The sequence below is a fragment of the Apodemus sylvaticus genome, chromosome 13 (genome assembly GCF_947179515.1).
Source record: "Apodemus sylvaticus chromosome 13, mApoSyl1.1, whole genome shotgun sequence".
NCBI lineage: Eukaryota > Metazoa > Chordata > Mammalia > Rodentia > Muridae > Apodemus > Apodemus sylvaticus.
In genome coordinates this window covers 26,701,409-26,718,790 of record NC_067484.1, presented here as the reverse complement: position 1 = coordinate 26,718,790, position 17,382 = coordinate 26,701,409, and the positions used below count along the sequence as shown (strand labels likewise).

The following is a 17,382-nucleotide window of genomic DNA, read 5'->3' as shown; positions in this document are numbered from 1 at the left end:
AAGACAGATAAATGTGTCGTCCATCTTGGATGTCATGTAGAGGAGTCCAAGGCTTGTGCTCTTTGGGCCAGGGGAGAGCCAAGCACTCAGCACTCTTCCTGCTTGTTGGGTTATCCTGACCTGATTTTAATTCTCACTCCTGGTCAGCCTCACCAAGCCTCCACTTCTTTATCTATAAATGTGCATTTATAGAAAATTTCCAAAATGGTGCAGCAAACACTGACTAAATTCCTGTAACAAAGCATTTAGCAGAGAGCTGGGCTTATGGTTGGCTAAGTGGAAGTTGTCACTTGTTGCTGTTCAGCCTATGCCATTGAGATCCTGTGACTGAGCGTATTTGTACTGCCTCAGCTGAACTTTGGACGAGCTCTTTTTTTACACTTCAGCAGTCACTACAGCTTTGACTGCTTTAACAAATCGTTCTACAGTGAAATAAAGTGGGAGGGAACACTGTTGCCCTCTAGTCTCTGAGGTATTGAGAATAATTTGTGCTTTTTCTATCCCCGACATAGTTGGGACTAAAATGTGGTGTTGATGGCAGAGCGCCCCTCCATGGGGCACCTCACCACAACTCAAACCAGGCTTCTTATGCCCACAGCGGGTCACCTGAAGCAACAATTAGTGAATGAAACCTAGTGCGCTGGAAGTGGAGGTGTGGGGCTCAGGCTTTAGGGCATATATCGGAAATAAGCCACTTTGGCTGCTCTGCGTAAAACTACTGAGAAATGCTCATTACTGCTTAAGCTATTTCCGTGGGTAGACATTGCTCTCCATGGCTGTTGCCTATAGATTATCTTGTATATTTTCTAGAGCTACCTCTTAAAATCCTCTCTAATGCTGAGGTTAATTTTTTGTCAGCATGATTACAGTCTCTGAGGTGGCCCTTGCTTTGTTTATTTTTACCAAACAGAGCTTCTTCATTGCCAGTGCACGAACACCCCAGTACTCACCAAAATACTATGCGTGGGATGGGTGCTCAGAGAACACTGAGCTGGGCTTGCTTCCTGTAAACCACCCCTTCTGTGTTGCAACCTGCACAGCTTTGGGACTGACCTGTCTTGGGCAACCAGGACTGAAGAAACAACAGACTTTTATAGAAAGGTTGGCATGGTGTGTGCGTGTGTGTGTGTGTGTGTGTGTGTGTGTGTGTGTGTGTGTGTAAACACCAGCAGCCCATAAATTCAGTGTTTATTATATACATCTGTGTATCTCCTCCCATGGGTATTTTGATCCCCCTTCAAAGAAAGACCAAAACACCCACACTTTGGTTTTCCTTCTTCTTGAGCTTCATGTGGTCTGTGAATTGTGTCTTGGGTATTCCAAGTTTTTTGCCTAATATCCACTTACCAGTGAGTACATACCATGTGTGTTCTTTTGTAATTGGGTTACCTCACTCAGGATGATATTTTCTATTTTACCCATTTGCCTAAGAATTTCATGAATTCATTGTTTTTAATTGCTGAGTAGTACTCCACAGTTACCAAACCCAGGCACTATTGTGGATGCCAACAAGTCTTGCTTGGCAGGAGCCTGCTGTAGCTGTCTCCTGAGAGGCTCTGCCTGTGCCTGGCAAATACAGAAGTGGATGCCCACAGCCAACCAATGAACTAAGCTCAGGGTCCCCAGTGGAGGAGCTAGAGAAAGGACCCAAGGAGCTGAAGGGGTTTGCAGCCCCATAGGAGGAACACCAATATGAACCAGTACCCCCAGAGCTCCCAGGGGCTAAACCACCAACCAAAGAGTCCACATGGAGGGACCTATGACTCCAGCCACATATGTAGCAGAGGATGGCCTTGTTGGACATTGATGAGAGAAGAAGCCCTTGTCCCTGTGAAGGCTTGATGCCTCAGTACAGGGGAATGCCAGGACAGGGAGGCAGGAGTGGGTGGGTGGGACAGTGAGCAGGGGGAGGGGGATGGGATAGGGTTTTTTTTTCCGGAGGGGAAACGGGATAACATTTGAAATGTAAATAAAGAAAATAATAAAAAAGAACAAGAAAAAAAATCAGTGTTTCTCATATCCATCTGAATGAGGAGGTGGGTTAGCTGATCTTGGTGTGTGTGTAGGGCAGGCTGTGTAGCAGTGTAAGGCTGCAGGCATCTGAGAAGGTGAAGCCGTGGTTGGTACTTTCTACAAACACTGTCAACATTGGTACTCGAACCAGTGGAAGGCCTTGCCATTCCCCTGAGTCTGTGTCAGGGAAAGCCTGACGGATCTGAGACGCTGGGGTTGCTGACACAGCCATGCTGGTGTCAGTACTCAGTCTCTCAGGACCCAGCTGCTCCCATCCCATGTTCTGACCATGGGATGGAGTACCAGTCTGTTCCGAGTACGAGGTATGCTCCCAGGGTGGAAGGCCCTGATAGAAACATTCTAGCAACTCAGTTTCGGGTGCTCCAGAATTGCGTGCTTGTGACTTTTCTTGTGGTCCCGTTTCGTCCTCATCTTCCTGATGTGCTTCAGAAGACAAACCAACCACAGCCCAAGCCAAACCAAACCTTAGCAGTTCAAAAGCAAAATTCTACCGTTGGATTTTGGATTAGTTTTACTTTCAGTAAACATATTTGGTGGCACATCTCACAAAAGCAGCAGCTTTTGCACTCACCATAATGTTTGGCCCTCTGGGAGGCCAGGGCAGGTAACGTGAAGGCAGCTCTGCTCTGACTCAGCTCCTGTGTGTGTACTAAAGCACGAACTGAGAGAAGTTGGCCAAGTGACACAGGCCTGGCAGTGGCGACAATGCTTTGCCCAAAGACGGCACTGCGCATTGAGAACAGTTTAGGTTCTTTGGGCTTTTATATGATGCTTAATCTCATCTGATGTTTCTCCCACAGTTAGTTGGTTTATCTGACAGGCCATTGCTGAGACTACTGGCAGTAGGAGACGGTGTTCATGTGGGAGCTGATTTTTTTCTAGCATTCCGGATGGTGCTAAGAAGAGCTTAGAGGCATTTAGAGGATTTTGTTGGTAAGGATTAGAAACATACTTAATAACCCAAGGTGACAGTGCATTGATTTTGGGACTTGGTTCATTTATTAAATCAATGTTTCTTTTAAGTATTATATTTATTGGACATTTGGTGTCAGAGCAGGCAGCAAAACTGAATTGAGGACGTAATTGAATTAGGTAGGTAAAATCTGATTTTGATGTTAGAATTGAGGACAGTGGTGGTGTTTATAAAATGTGCTGGGAGAGATTAGGTAACTGTGGTAAAATGGGAGCTCCTGTGATAGTGTTGTTGACTTGAAACAATCTAGAATCATCCAGGGAGAGAGTCTTCAGGAACAGTAATCCACGTCTGGTTTTCAACATCCCTTTGTGTACACATCTGTGGAGGGCTGTTGTGATCGCGTTAACTGATGGGGGCACTGAAGCTCATTGTGGGCAGCACTGTTCCCTCAGCTTGGCAGTCCTGAGCTCTATTAAGAGTGGAGAAAGCAAGCTAAATCACACGGGTGTGCTGCATTCATTCTCTCTCTGTTCTTGTGTGTGTGTGTGTGTGTGTTTAACTGCTTCACGTCCCTGCCTTGATTTCCGTGAAATGAGGGACTGTGACTTGGAATTGTAGGCTAAATAACTCTCCCTTCAAGTTGCTTTTGTCAGTGATTTTATCACAGCACAGAGAGGAGGCTAGGATGCTTCACATTCACAACGACTTGCACTTGGCCTGTTATTTTCATTGGACATGAGCTGAGTGGGGAAGACTCCCAGATGAATGTAATCTAATCCTGGTAAACACCTGGGCTTCAAGAAGAACTTAAGAAACATTTAGGTGAAAGACTTTCCCTCCCTTGCTCTTCCCCAAGGACTGAGTTGTAAACTGAGGCTAGTGAAAGCAGAGTAGAGTCTGGGGAGCTGCCCGCAGTGTACCCATGTTTCAATCCAATAGTTTATATGACTGTCTTCTAATTTTTTGTATATTTTTTCTTCTAATCTAAAACTTTTAAAGTTAAACATTAAAGTTGATAGGTTCAAAATCATCTTTTAATTCTGGAAATAGAGTTTAGTGTAAAATACTGTCAATCATACCCACCCATAATCCCCATACTTTTCGGTTTTGGTACTTTTGTTTTATTTTTACAAATTAAGTAATAGTATAACGTATAGAAATTAAGTCATTTCTTCCTCATGAGCTTGGTTCTAGGACCACATGATGCTGAAGCCTCCTGTGTAATCATCCTCTGTTCCTTAGGTTATACCTAGGTTACTTATAACATCTACTATAATGTGAATGCTGGGTAAATTGTTAATATGATGTTTGCACATGTCTAGTACATAGGCAGTTTTTTGTAGTAAGTTGAATAAGGAATATGAACTTGCAAAACAGTGGGATGCCTACATATGTGCATACATAGCCATGTGTATAACATAAACATACATAACTTTGGGTTTTCTCTATATATAGTGTGTGTGTGTGTGAGACAACAATCTCAGCTGTTACCCTCATGAATGCCATCCAACCTCCTTTGAGACAGATTTTGTTAATGGCCTATCTCTCCAGTTAGACTGAGCTGGCTGGTTGGTAGCAAGCCCCAGGGATCTGCCTGTCTTTTCTCTCACAGTGCTGGGATTCCAGTCCTGTGCCACCCTGCCTGGAACTTTACTTTGATTTGGGGAATTCAACTCAGGTCCTCATTATTGCAAGGCAAGCACTTTACTGAGTTCTCTTCCCAGCTCTGAATTCTGCACATATTAATTAGGAATTTAACTGGATTTTATTTCCCTTAATTATTAAAAAATAAAGCTGTGGTATTCAAAACAAAGATAATATTTTCCTACCAAGGAGTAAACAGAATGCAGGAAGGATTTCTTAAGATACTTATGATAATCATCATACTGACTGTGAACTCTTAATTAACATACCTCCATCTTCCTAGTATTAATTGACCATTTATATTGGCTACTTATTGATATTACTTTTCAGGAAGAGGTAATACATGGAACTATATTAACTCTATATACAAAAGTCTTTAGAGTACTTTGTTGGAAATTATTTTTGTTGATAGATTTGAGGTTATAAATATAACATTATTATACTACCATGTCTTCTCCTGTGTCTGATGGATGTTAGCTGATACTTTACACATTAAGCTCCCCAAGGCCCTAAAAGTAGCTAAAACCTGCTAAAAGTAAGTGCAGTAAACTTTATGACGACTGTGTGGTAGGCGCTTGATGTCTCGCCTCACTTACCCTCCATAGCTGTTGTGTGTGGTAGCCATTGCTCCAGCATTTGTAAAGGAGAAGTAAATCTTGTGAAGAGGAGAAACATGACCAAGACTGTGCATGTCACGGAGTTGGTGTGTCTTCACAGCTCACTCTGGCTACTCATTACACACAGTGTCTCAGTGCCGCCTATGCACCAGGCCCTCTTATCTAGGATTAAAGGAAGGAAGCGAGTCCTAGAGAAGCCTTTGTTTTCCCTTGCCAATGGTAAATAAGATGTAGGTTAAAAAGAAACAGGAAGAGAACCATTGTTGATGGTGCACGTGATGGTAGCGTGTAGGCACTCAGAAGACGCTGCATGGATGCACACATGGGTGCGAGCCACAATGGCTGTCTGGGAGAAAGACTGGCTTCTGAAAAGCATCTAAAGTAAAAGTATGCATTGCTGTTTGGGAGCTAAATGTATGCCTCGTAGTTCCCTGAGGCAGGGACCACTGAGTGGGCGAGTGATCCAGGGACTGCTCAACAGAGAGAGAGAGAGAGAGAGAGAGAGAGAGAGAGAGAGAGAGAGAGAGAGAGAGAGAGATTCATCACTGTGTGAAGATGCTTTAGAAAACTTTTTATCAGTAGGAAATATAGTATTTAAAGTATACTGAAAGGCTAAACATATAAATGTCATAGAAAAACCATGTTTTTGTGAAGATACTGGTTATTTTTTTCTTTCTTTGTTTTAACATTGGCATTTTATGCTAAATGAAGCTTTAAAAATTCAAATTATACCTTATGAGCAATTATGTATAATTTATAAAACACACAGTCTATAATATTGAAGTAATTGAGTTTGGAAAATCAAAACATTTTTTTGAGTAATGTCATCTGAAGGAGTTATGTGTTGAAGGTGTTCTTGTTTGGCATTTCATCTAGCACGCTCTAAGGAGAGTCAGAACACGGGGAGACCTCTGAGCCAACTCCGGTATTCAGTGGCCTCACCAGGTATGCTGTTCCCTTGTCTCAGAAATAAGTCTCTTAACAGTGGTATTTTTGCTTTACAGCTTTTCTGGGAGAAGAGACTACAAGGACTTAGTGCGTCAGATGTAACAGAGCAAATTATAAAAACCATGGAGCTACCTAAAGGTCTTCAAGGTATCATCTAGAGTGTTGAATATATTTGCTAAGTACCTGCTGTGTGCCAGGCACTGGTCTTAGGTATTGTGCATTCGTAATTGACCAATACCAGCACGCCTTTGCTTTGGGCGACCATGTGCTTCACTGGATGGCATGCCTCTTACACTATAAGCCAAGGGAAAACACACATGACAGACATGTGTCATAACAATACTCCTATGTAGTACATCAGCCTTAGCTTTCCTTTTTCTTCTGTGTGAAATGTTTAGTTCTCGCTGGCCTTGTGAGCGTTAATCTGTGTGCTGCGTCAGCGCCGCCTGCAGATGAACAGGGTTTCCATGTCTCCTCCTTACGGCAGCATCTCACCCCAGCACTTTCCTTCTCTTTTTTTACACTGAAATATCAACTTCAAGCCCTCCTGCTTTTTCTATAGACTGCTGTTCTCATATGATTATGTCTTCTTCAAGAGTTACATTATTTTTCAAGTATTAGAATTTCAATCCTCAATATTGACTTAGTGTGGGTTTTTCAGAAATCTTCCCAGTGAACAACAGTTGGGCAGTTATCTCATGCTTGTATATTCCTAGATATCATTGCTTAAATAAAGTCAGAACTTTGATTGGATTACTTAAATGTTGCTGTGACTAGAGGCCCCTACAGTGGTGAGCTGTGCTCTTATTACTTACTTCTAGTAATCTGGTTCTGGTCATATGAAAGTGACAACTAAGTTTTTGGCATGACATAATGGCACTGACCTTCCCAGAAGTCTCAGAGTATAGATAAGCCTAGAGATTGGGAATTGGTATTAAAAAGTAAATAGGAAGAAACAAATTCAGGCTATGTTAACAGGGATACTTGAGTATAGCATAGTGATCTTACAGGCTCTTAAATTATTTAAATAATTGACCTTTCTTCAGAAAACAAACATAAGTTTTCAAAAATTTGGGCTTTAAAAAATTTATTTTAAAGTTGAAGTTTTGTCCGAGTTCACTGTTGTCACTGCTCCTCCTCAGTCCTCTGGTGTGCAGTGTACATGGATGAAGCTTGCCCTGTGTTGCTTTAGCGGCTTCCTTGTATGACTGCAAGCCAGTAGAAACGTTCTGGCTGTTTCAGGCAGTGGCGGGCCCACTGTCTCAGGAGTGGCTTCCTCTTAACAGCATTGCTTTCTCCTTGCAGGAGTGGGTCCAGGTAGTAATGATGAAACCCTTCTATCTGCTGTGGCCAGTGCTCTGCATACAAGCTCTGCACCTATCACAGGACAAGTCTCTGCGGCTGTGGAAAAGAACCCTGCTGTTTGGCTTAACACATCTCAACCCCTCTGCAAAGCTTTCATTGTTACAGATGAAGACATTAGGTAAGCCATTTTAACATAATCTTAAATACCTCAGTTTTTGCCTGTAGAAGATTTTTTTAAATGAAAGCCATTAGGTTCAGTGCTGTAGCTAATACAGTTGATCATCCTATATTCAAAACTTAAAACCAAGTTCAATACCTGAAGTCTTTTGAGGTCTGATCATAAGTGAAGAGCCTGATGCTGTAAAACTTTGCTTCATGTGCTAAGCTATTAAAAATGCCATGGGAGTGACCTTCACAGTGAGTGTGTAAAGAGTATGTGAGGCATGCGTGAACTTTGTGTTCAGTCTTACATCCCATGTTTGTCTGTATGCATACAAATCCCCCCAAGGGGGGACCCCTCTCTCTAAGGGATGATGAACCTGTCAGAGACCATCTTTCGGTTATTACAGGTGGGTATTACAGTTAGCTTTATGCCGACTACTCACAGGTAGAGTCCTCTAAGAGGAGGGACTCTCAGTTGATCAATTGCCACCATAAGATTAGGCCGTAGACAGGCCTGCAGGGCAGTGACTGACTGCTCAGTTCACTGTGGGCAGTGCCATCCCTGGGCTGTAGGTCCCGGTTGCTGTAAGAAAGCAGACTGAGCAAGCCATGAGGACAAGCCAGTAAGCAGTACCCTCCATGGCCTCTGAATCAGCTCCTGCCTCCAGACACTTGCCATGCTTGATGAGTTCCGGCCCAGACTTCCTCTGATAATGAACTGTGATATGAAAGTATAATCAAAATACACCTCGTGGTCCCCGAGTTGCTTGTGGCCATGATGTCTCATGCATCAGTAGTACTAAGATGCAGAGCTTGTGTGAAATGCATGGAATGTGATAAAGATCTTGGTAAGGAAAATAGTTTTGAATATAAGCTTTGTTTCAGAGTGACCATCACGGCATGTCGTCACCTGATTAGCCATATTCTCAATGCAGCAGTCACAGTGTGTGCCTCTAGAGTTCTGCTCTAATGAGCCCCTTTCATCCATTGGGCCTTTTATGCAGTTTCCTTTTAGTTTTGATTTGCCTTTGTAGTGCTTGAAATTGAAACCCAGGCCACTAGCATTCAAGGCAAGTATTCTATCCACAAACCACACAATTAACCCTTTCACTGCATCTTTGTGATTCTTCCTGCATGCACTTGTCTGCAAATCAACCATTCTTTATAGAAGGTAACAGACAGCCTTGTTGCCTTAAGGCTAGGTTGCATTTTAAAGTTCAGTTTACTTATCGTGAGTTTATTTATTTCATTCAAACTCAGTTTAGAGGTTTACTTATATCTGCTTTGTTACATGTAAAGATTTTAAAAAGTTCCAGAGATACAACTCATCCATGCACACAGTCATACATTCATATGCACCCCCATAGGCATACATACTTGAACACAGGTACACATACATGCATCTATGCTTGTACATGTATATACACACATACTTATACAATAGAGCAAGATGGGAAGCAACCAAGGAGAACAGAGCAGAGGTGATGAGTCAGGAAGAAGAGAGGACACAGTTATATCTATGATGATCTTTATTTTTCCTAAGATTGGGCCACAGAGCATGTGCTTGGCATTAACAGTAAGGAAAACCCAGGGCAGACTGACAGCACCCTGAGGCATAAGCACACTATTATTTTGGAGAAGTAACACATTGGATTATGAGATCACAAGGAAATTCCATTCTGGGACCTTTGAACTTTGGCACCATTACTTTGTAATGATGATAGCGACACCTCAGTACACTGCTTTTTTTTTTTTTAAACATGGCAGTTTGTAAGTGTCCTCCACTATTTCTATTTGAATCTAAGTCTTCCTGGAGTACCATTTTTCCTGGAGTACCATTTTTCCTGGAGTACCAGTTTTCCTGGAATACCATTCCTAGATGAAACCAGCAGATGGCAGTTTGGAAACATCCAATTTAAAATAGTTTTCTGTTTGTTTTTGTTTTCATCTAAATCTATAAAGAGTTGATATGGAAATGTTCCTGAATGCATGAGTCTAGCTAGATTTATAATTGGAAAACCCTTCTCAGGCTCTAAAATAATCTCTTTTAAAAAGATAGAAACAGTTCAAAGTTGTATTCAGATGCTTTTGTTTCCTAGAATTTGAAATCAACTTTATTTTAAAAGAATTTATAAAAGACAAAATATAAAAATCAAAGCAAGAAATGAGGTTGCTCTGTGGATCACTGTGACCTTGAGGAAGATAATCACCTGGGGAACAAGGCTGTTTCCTTATAGGTATGAGCACAGAGGTAGTGGACAGGATTTTCACAAGTCACATGGGGTACTGGGAAGGCCAGTGGCTTCAACACTAGGCCTGTTGATAGTAGAGGAATGATCTGGAACCCAGACTGGGATTCGGGTTGACTGTCTACCAGACCGTATAAGTGACAGAAGTGGCATGGCAGGAGCTACCAGGCAGCATTGCTTGTTGAGTTGGCACAGGTTGAGAAGTGATGCTGAGTGGAACTGCTGCTCTTCCTCTGACTGGAGCTGGCTTTGCTTCTGCAGAGCTTCTAGCTAAAGATCTCCTTCTTGCACAGGGGCTGCTGATCCTCTCCGCTGTTCTAGCTGCAGTGCATGTGCTTCCCAAGGGAGCCTTGGCTAAAAATCTTATCATTAAGTTTATCTCTTCAGTATACTTGATAATATTTTCATTAATATGTGTAATTGTTTTCTGAACTTGGTGACATTCCCATAAATTATAGCCTAAGTCATTTACAAGCCCCCACTACTGACCTGAGGCTCCCTGTACTGACCTGAGGTTCCCCACTACTGACCTGAGGTCCCCACTACTGATCTGCAGTCCCCACTCCTGACCTGAGGTCCCCACTACTGACCTGTGGTCCCCACTTCTGACCTGAAGTCCCCACTACTGATCTGCAGTTCCCACTACTGACCTGAGGTCCCCACTACTGACTTGAGGTCCCCATTACTGACCTATGGTCCCCACTGCTGACCTGTGGTCCCCACTACTGACCTGAGGTCCCCATTGCTGACCTGTGATCCCCACTGCTGACCTGAGGTCCCCACTGCTGACCTGAGGTCCCCACTGCTGACCTGAGGTACCCACTGCAGACCTGTGGTCCCCACTGCCGACCTGCGGTCCCCCACTACTGACCCGAGGTCCCCACTGCTGACCTGTGGTCCCCACTTCTGACCTGAAGTCCCCACTACTGATCTGCAGTTCCCACTACTGACCTGAGGTCCCCACTACTGACTTGAGGTCCCCATTACTGACCTATGGTCCCCACTGCTGACCTGTGGTCCCCACTACTGACCTGAGGTCCCCACTGCTGACCTGTGATCCCCACTGCTGACCTGAGGTCCCCACTGCTGACCTGAGGTCCCCACTGCTGACCTGAGGTACCCACTGCCAACCTGTGGTCCCCACTGCCGACCTGCGGTCCCCCACTACTGACCCGAGGTCCCCACTGCTGACCTGAGGTCCCCACTACTGACCTTAGGTCCCTGCTGCTGACCTGTGGTCCCCACTACTGACCTGAGGTCCCCACTGCTAACCTGAGGTCCCCACTGCTGACCTGAGGTCCCCACTACTGACCTGAGGTCCCCACTACTGACCTGAGGTCCCCGCTGCTGACCTATGGTCCCCACTACTGACCTGAAGTCCCCACTGCTGACCTGAGGTTCCCACTGCCAACCTGCGGTCCCCACTGCTGACCTGTGGTCCCCACTGCTGACCTGAGGTCCCCACTGCTGACCTGTGTCCCCACTACTGACCTGTGTCCCCACTACTGACATGAGGTCCCCACTGCTTACCTGTGGTCCCCACTTGGCTTCTCTGTACACCCTCATGCTAATTCTTTCAGCACAGTTCTTACTGATTAGGTTCCCTAGAATCAGCTTCTTTGGGATTAATTAATGATTCTATGATTAATAACCAATTATAGAGCAATATCCCACTGTATCACCAATGTCATCCACTCTTCCTGGGGGAAATTGTACAAGGAATATATATTGGAAATGGAGGAGTCTTGGAGAACATTATAGAATTCTGTCTACTCCTACAGCAAGTGCATTTGTTGCATAAAGGCAAGAAGTCATATTCAAAGTAAAAGAAACTCATTGATAGACATTAGAGTTGAAGCTAGACATCTTCACAAGGTGCAGTGTGTCCCACCCTGCCTTCCTGATGGGTCATAGCCAGCATCTATGCCTCTTGTGATTTGACGTTAGTGGTGATCCTGCCAATGTGACGAATGTGTTTCTTCTTCTGTAGCCCGCTCCGCTACATGGACAGGTTTTGAAACTCATTTGATGTAAAAAGAACTGTAGAGGTCAGAGGTCAGATTGACAGTATACTGCTTCCTTCCTATTGATTGAATCCCCAATTAGGAACTGAAAGTCTGTTAGCAATTCTTTGTGCATTTCTTTTAATAAAGAAAAGATAGTGATTTTTGTGGCTACACAGTGCCTGTTACATTCCTTACCTTGGACATAGAGTCAGTCACTCCAGGGTTTTAGAACTAAATGGAGTCCACAGCTGGCCAGTCTCCCGGTGATCTGATGGAGTCCTCCAGGACATGTTTCTCTACCTGTCTGGTATCCTGGGTCTGGGCAGTGCTGCTGTCTTCCTAGCCTGTTGGAAGGAAACGGCACTGTATTTTTCTATACAGCCCCGAGTTTCCCTTGTTACTGTGGCTCCTTCACCTTCTCTGCGTGGATTCTGATCACCACCTGTCTCCTCACACACTAGGTTATTCTGTCTGTGCTCTGTGTGGGGACAGTCCACGCTCTTCTTCCTCTGTCTCTTTATTTCTTGCTCTGGCCTCCTGGCTTGCTTCTGTCTGTTTGCCATTGCTATTGTAGGGAGCTGGGCTCATCTTTCCCCTGTGCATCACAGAGCTGTAGAACATTCTAGTAGCCTCATTATCCTTGGTTTTGTTTGTCATCAAATGGTTTAGGGCTTTCTTTATGATGTAGAATCATTGCCACTTTTGATGTCACCTTGCAGTCAGCAAGCTGGAGAGGCTCATGGGATGGTCTCGCCTCCTTGACTCATCTCAGTTGGATAGATGGTTTTGGTCTTTGTCCTCAGGGCATGGGCTTCAGGGTCCTGGCCCTGCTCTGCTGATCTGGTCTTGTAGTATTCCTCTGTCCTGACCCAGCAGCAGACTGCCAGGGCAAGCTCAGCACATGTCTCTATTGAGGCTTCACCTACTAGGTTGTTTCCTTTCCTATTCCAGGCTATCTCCCTCACATATACTTTTTCCAAGTTATTTCTGCTTAGTTTTTAAGCTATAACCCCAAATCTTTACATACTTGAATTCTTGAAGTTGAGGAAAAGGCCTCTTGAGTTTATATATTCCTTCCAGAATCTCTTGAGACAAGAGGTTACCACTGTTGAACAGCCCATCTGTAGTCTGCTTTCTGGTGAGAGTCAGCACTGTCTGGTTCCTGTGTGGAGAGGCATTTGGGAAGCCTAAGGAGAAGGAAGTGTGCCTTTCTGCATGGTCCTTGAGAGGCTTGCGCTGTCAGAGTAGTTTCATTTTTATTACTTACTGAAATTTCAGTTTCATTTCCTTCTGTTTTTGAAAAGGAAACAGGAAGAACGAGTCCAACAAGTCCGAAAGAAACTGGAGGAAGCACTGATGGCAGACATCCTGTCCCGGGCTGCGGACACAGAAGAAGTAGACATTGACATGGACAGTGGAGATGAGGCGTAAGAATATGATCAGGTGAGCTGCGCCAGGCACCGAGAGGCTCCAGAGGGGGAGGCTCCAGAGGGAGAGAGGCTCACAGAGGGAGAGAGGCTCACAGAGGGAGAGAGGCTCACAGAGGGAAGGCATTTGCTTTCATATTTTTTTTCTCTTTGTAGCCTGCTCAACACTCATGTGTCCTGCATGTGTCCTGCTCTGCCTTAAGCTATCATGTCTGTCCTAATTCTGGGAGGACATTCTTGATGCAGTAGCCACCCACCTAGAAGGGATCCTTTGGCCTACTTCATATGGTTTTAATCAATGTTGAAAAATGGCTAGAGTGTCTTGAAAGATAGAGGAAGGAAGAAAGAACTCTTGGTTTCAGAGGAATGGTTGGCCTGTTGGCCTTCTGGGGGATGCCACACCCTCCTTAGAACTACAGCAGTAAGATAAACAGAATCATACCATTAGGAGAGTCTTCATGGTGTGCATTAGATAGAGAGAATGGGAAGAACACTGACAAGTATAACACAGGCAAAGACTTAAAGATGCAATTGTGAGCGTGTGTGTGTGTGTGTGTGTGTGTGTGTGTGTGTGTGTGTGTGTCTTGGCAAGATCTGTTATACTTTCTACCACACATACACCCCCATGCCTTGTTCCTCAGAAACCAAATCTGAGAGGAGAGACCACAGCAGAACATGGTGCAAAGGGTGGACAAGCTATCCTGAGGAAGGGATGTTTACCTTGGTCCTGAATGATGAGTAGAATTGAGTCAAGCAGAGCAGAGGTAGAAAGTGGCTTGGTTAGAGGGGTTAGAAGAGAAAGTTGCTTTCTTCAGAGAAGGGATAAGAGATGGGACTATAGTGTTCCTGTTGCCTAGTGAGCAGTGGGGATTGTGTGGGCAGCAGGCCCAGTCAGGAAGGCCTGTGAGTGAGTCATGGTGCGGACTTCGAGCTTGCTCTTACCGAGGTAAGTAGAATGACCATATTAGCTTGTTGATGTGGAGCAGAGAAGGCACTGAGGCAGGGCCAGTTGGGATGTAGCAGAGGTAGTCTAGTGAGGGACAGGGGTGGCCTTTTCAAGGTGACAGGGGATGAGCAGGAAAGGGTAGATCCTTTTCCTGTGGTAGAATCAGGAATCAGAAGTTGATGTGGTAGAATCAGCTTCCTGGTGGCTGGTTGGAAATGAGCTTGGGATAGCAGAAGGAAGAATGGGGTTTCCACTGGAGCCACTGCATGGGAGTCCTGTTGAGGAGAGCAGCAGGGCACAGGTCGGGCGTGGAGAGGAGAGGTTAGTTGTTGGCATCACCTTCCCTTTCCTTGGGTGCCTCTTTTTACTTTAATAGTGCCCCATACTATGATGACACTGTGACCAAGGAGTAAACATAATGCTTGCTGTTTCCATGGGCAGTGAGGGCAGCAGCATCCAGCACGCAGCATCCTGGCCATACAGATTGTTTAGGGCCACGTCAGTCCTATCGAAGTCTTTATTTCCTTACTGGGAGACTCTGCCTCAGGCTCATTTTAAGCCCTTTATTTCCTCACTGAGAACAGGAAGACAGTGTTGACATTTCAGACTTTGTTTTACAAGCTGAAAGGATGCACTGTAGGAATCTGATGAGTTTGTTCCGTGTGTGTGTGTGTGTGTGTGTGTGTGTGTGTGTGTGTGTGTTACATTTGTCAGGGAGAGAAGTGTAGAGCGTGTCCCTTTGGTCTGAGGCCCTAGCACAGAGTCTCTGGAGCAGTAAGGGCATCCGCATGGGTGCTGTTCCCATGCCTCAGTCTATGCCATTGTATCAAGATAAAATCTGGGGTGGCATACCTCTTCTGTCAGGTTTTCCCCCTTCTCTTTCAGAATTTGCTCCTGGGCAGTCAGGAGTGCATAGATAGGATGTAAACGACCTTTGCTTCCTTGGTGATGACTTTCTAGAGTGCTCCAGGGCAGCACACAGACAGCTCATGTTGACAAGCAGCGCCCAGTATAGGAGCTGGCATCTGTTTAGAGTATTGAAGAATGATTAGAATTTTCATTAATTCTTTAAAAAAAATGACCATTATTTTGACATGTTCAATAGGAACAGACATACACATATTATATTCTGACCTCAAGGAAACATTGTTTGACTAGGGCAGTAGACTTGTAGCTTATGGAATACTTAGGATATTTCTTAATTATTAAAATTATATTTGCATAACCTCCTCATTTATCCTTTATGAACTCAAAATCCTTAATGACCCGGAGCATGGCTATAAAACCAGAATAGATGTCACCCTTATTTGTAGACTACATGGGGCTCTAGCTTAGAACCAGATTAGAGGTGGGGCAGGACAGGTTCGCATGGCTCATAACAGATTATCTCTGACTCTTCTAAGCTGTAGTTTCTTCAGGTCTTCCAGCCTCCTCATGCTGTGCTCTTTCTAATATTCTTTATACACAAGAATGGCATGCATGTATTTAGTTAGTTAAGCAGCATACTGCGATCTTCTACATTACTTACAGAATAGATAAGTACCCAGGTTATCAAGCATTTGCAGAGAGATTGGGAAAGGAGATAATGACAGAAACAAATGTGTTTGAACGTGCAGCTGTGAACGAACTGCATCAAAGCTACAGACGGTTGAGTGTGCAGTCGCACAGGCCATCTTACTTTGGTAGTCAGGAAGACTCTAGCACATCTACAATGATGTGAAGTAAAATCAATTATTGTGAAGTACAAGATATCATTATTAAGTCGAGTTTTCTGAAAACCATGTCTGGGTTTGGCTCTTGTCTTTGGGGATATTTTACTTATATGCCTTGTGAGTTTCCTTTTTATTAATTTTTAGCCAGTTGTAGACCAGAAATATTGTATAAGCAAGTGACCTGGGTATTAAAACTAATCAGAATGAAATACTGGAGTATGAGGAGGATCTGGTGACTTAGGGTGTCAGCCATCTCTGTCCGGCCTGCAGCTCAGTGCTCTGCAAGGGCTGTAGGGATGAGGTTCTTAGTGAGTCTCTCTGACCTTTTACCTAGGAAGTTATTGTTCTTTCTTTTTGTCTTCACAGGTAACTTTCGACTGACCTTCCCCAAGAGCAAATTGCTAGAAACAGAATTAAAACATTTCCGCCAGGTTTCGCCTGTGAGAAAAACGTGTACCTGAGCACATAGCTCTTTAATAGCACTAACCAATGCCTTTCTAGATGTATTTTTGATGTATATATCTATTATTCCAAATGATGTTTATTTTGAATCCTAGGACTTAAAATTAGTCTTTTATAATATCAAGCAGAGCCCTTAAGATGCAGTGGAGCTTTGTTGCCAGGTGCAGTCTACTGGAAATGTAGCACTTACGTGAGATATTTGTTCCCCCACACTTTTAATATAAACAGATCAGGAGTACCAAATAAGTTTCCCAATTAAAGATTATTATACTTCACTGTATATAAGCAGATTTTTATACTTTATTGAAAGAAGATACCTGTACATTCTTCCATCATCACTGTAAAGACAAATAAATGACTATATTCACAGACTGATTGGAACTTCTTCTATTAAAGATTACTCACAGTAAGAGCCCCTGGATAGCGTTCCTGATACACGTTCACCTTTGACCCTGGCCCTTAGTGTGGAATTGGAAGTGATGGGAAGTAGCTAGTGTTTGCAGTGTACCTGCAGGCTTCTCTGTGTGAGAATTGTGATTTCCCCAAAAGCTTTGCATTGGCTTCTAGCAGACAGCTTTCCTCTCTTACCCATGACTAGTACTTTGGATAGTTTTACACAGTAGGGCTCTCATGTGACATGAGATAAGGCTACAAGAAGCCTTGTAGGTGCTGTCCAAAGTTCCACTTGTTTTGACTAGAATTTTTTCCTTTCTAGTGTCCATGAACTAAGTCAGTAGAGCACACCAGATCTTTTGCCACCTTGAGAAGCAGCCTCTAAGATGTAGCTTCCTGAACCAGAGTGTGATACTTTACTAACCAGCAACATTTTCATCTGTTAGAAGCTCTAAGCCTAACTTTCTGGCCACTTAAATTGCTTGATATTTATTACTAAAACTATCATTGGATTATTCAATGAGTTTTTTTTAATGGAAACATACTTAAATTGACCAGAAC

The 17,382-nt window shown here is 43.8% G+C and overlaps 1 protein-coding gene across 2 annotated transcripts in view; it reads left to right on the top strand.

The window, feature by feature from the left end:
• The window catches only part of Mbd2 (methyl-CpG binding domain protein 2), a 58,579-nt gene extending 41,782 nt beyond the window's left edge, over positions 1-16,797 (top strand). The window contains exons 4-7 of one of the 2 annotated variants that reach the window (XM_052156093.1): positions 6,216-6,306; positions 7,465-7,642; positions 13,186-13,324; positions 16,333-16,797. In XM_052156093.1, coding sequence (XP_052012053.1) covers positions 6,216-6,306; positions 7,465-7,642; positions 13,186-13,312 — 396 coding nt within the window. In that variant the 3' untranslated portion in view covers positions 13,313-13,324; positions 16,333-16,797. Of the gene's footprint in view, positions 1-6,215; positions 6,307-7,464; positions 7,643-13,185; positions 13,325-16,332 lie in introns of those variants that run through there. The other variant, XR_007973102.1, reaches the window with a different exon arrangement.
• Positions 16,798-17,382: the final 585 nt, after the last annotated feature.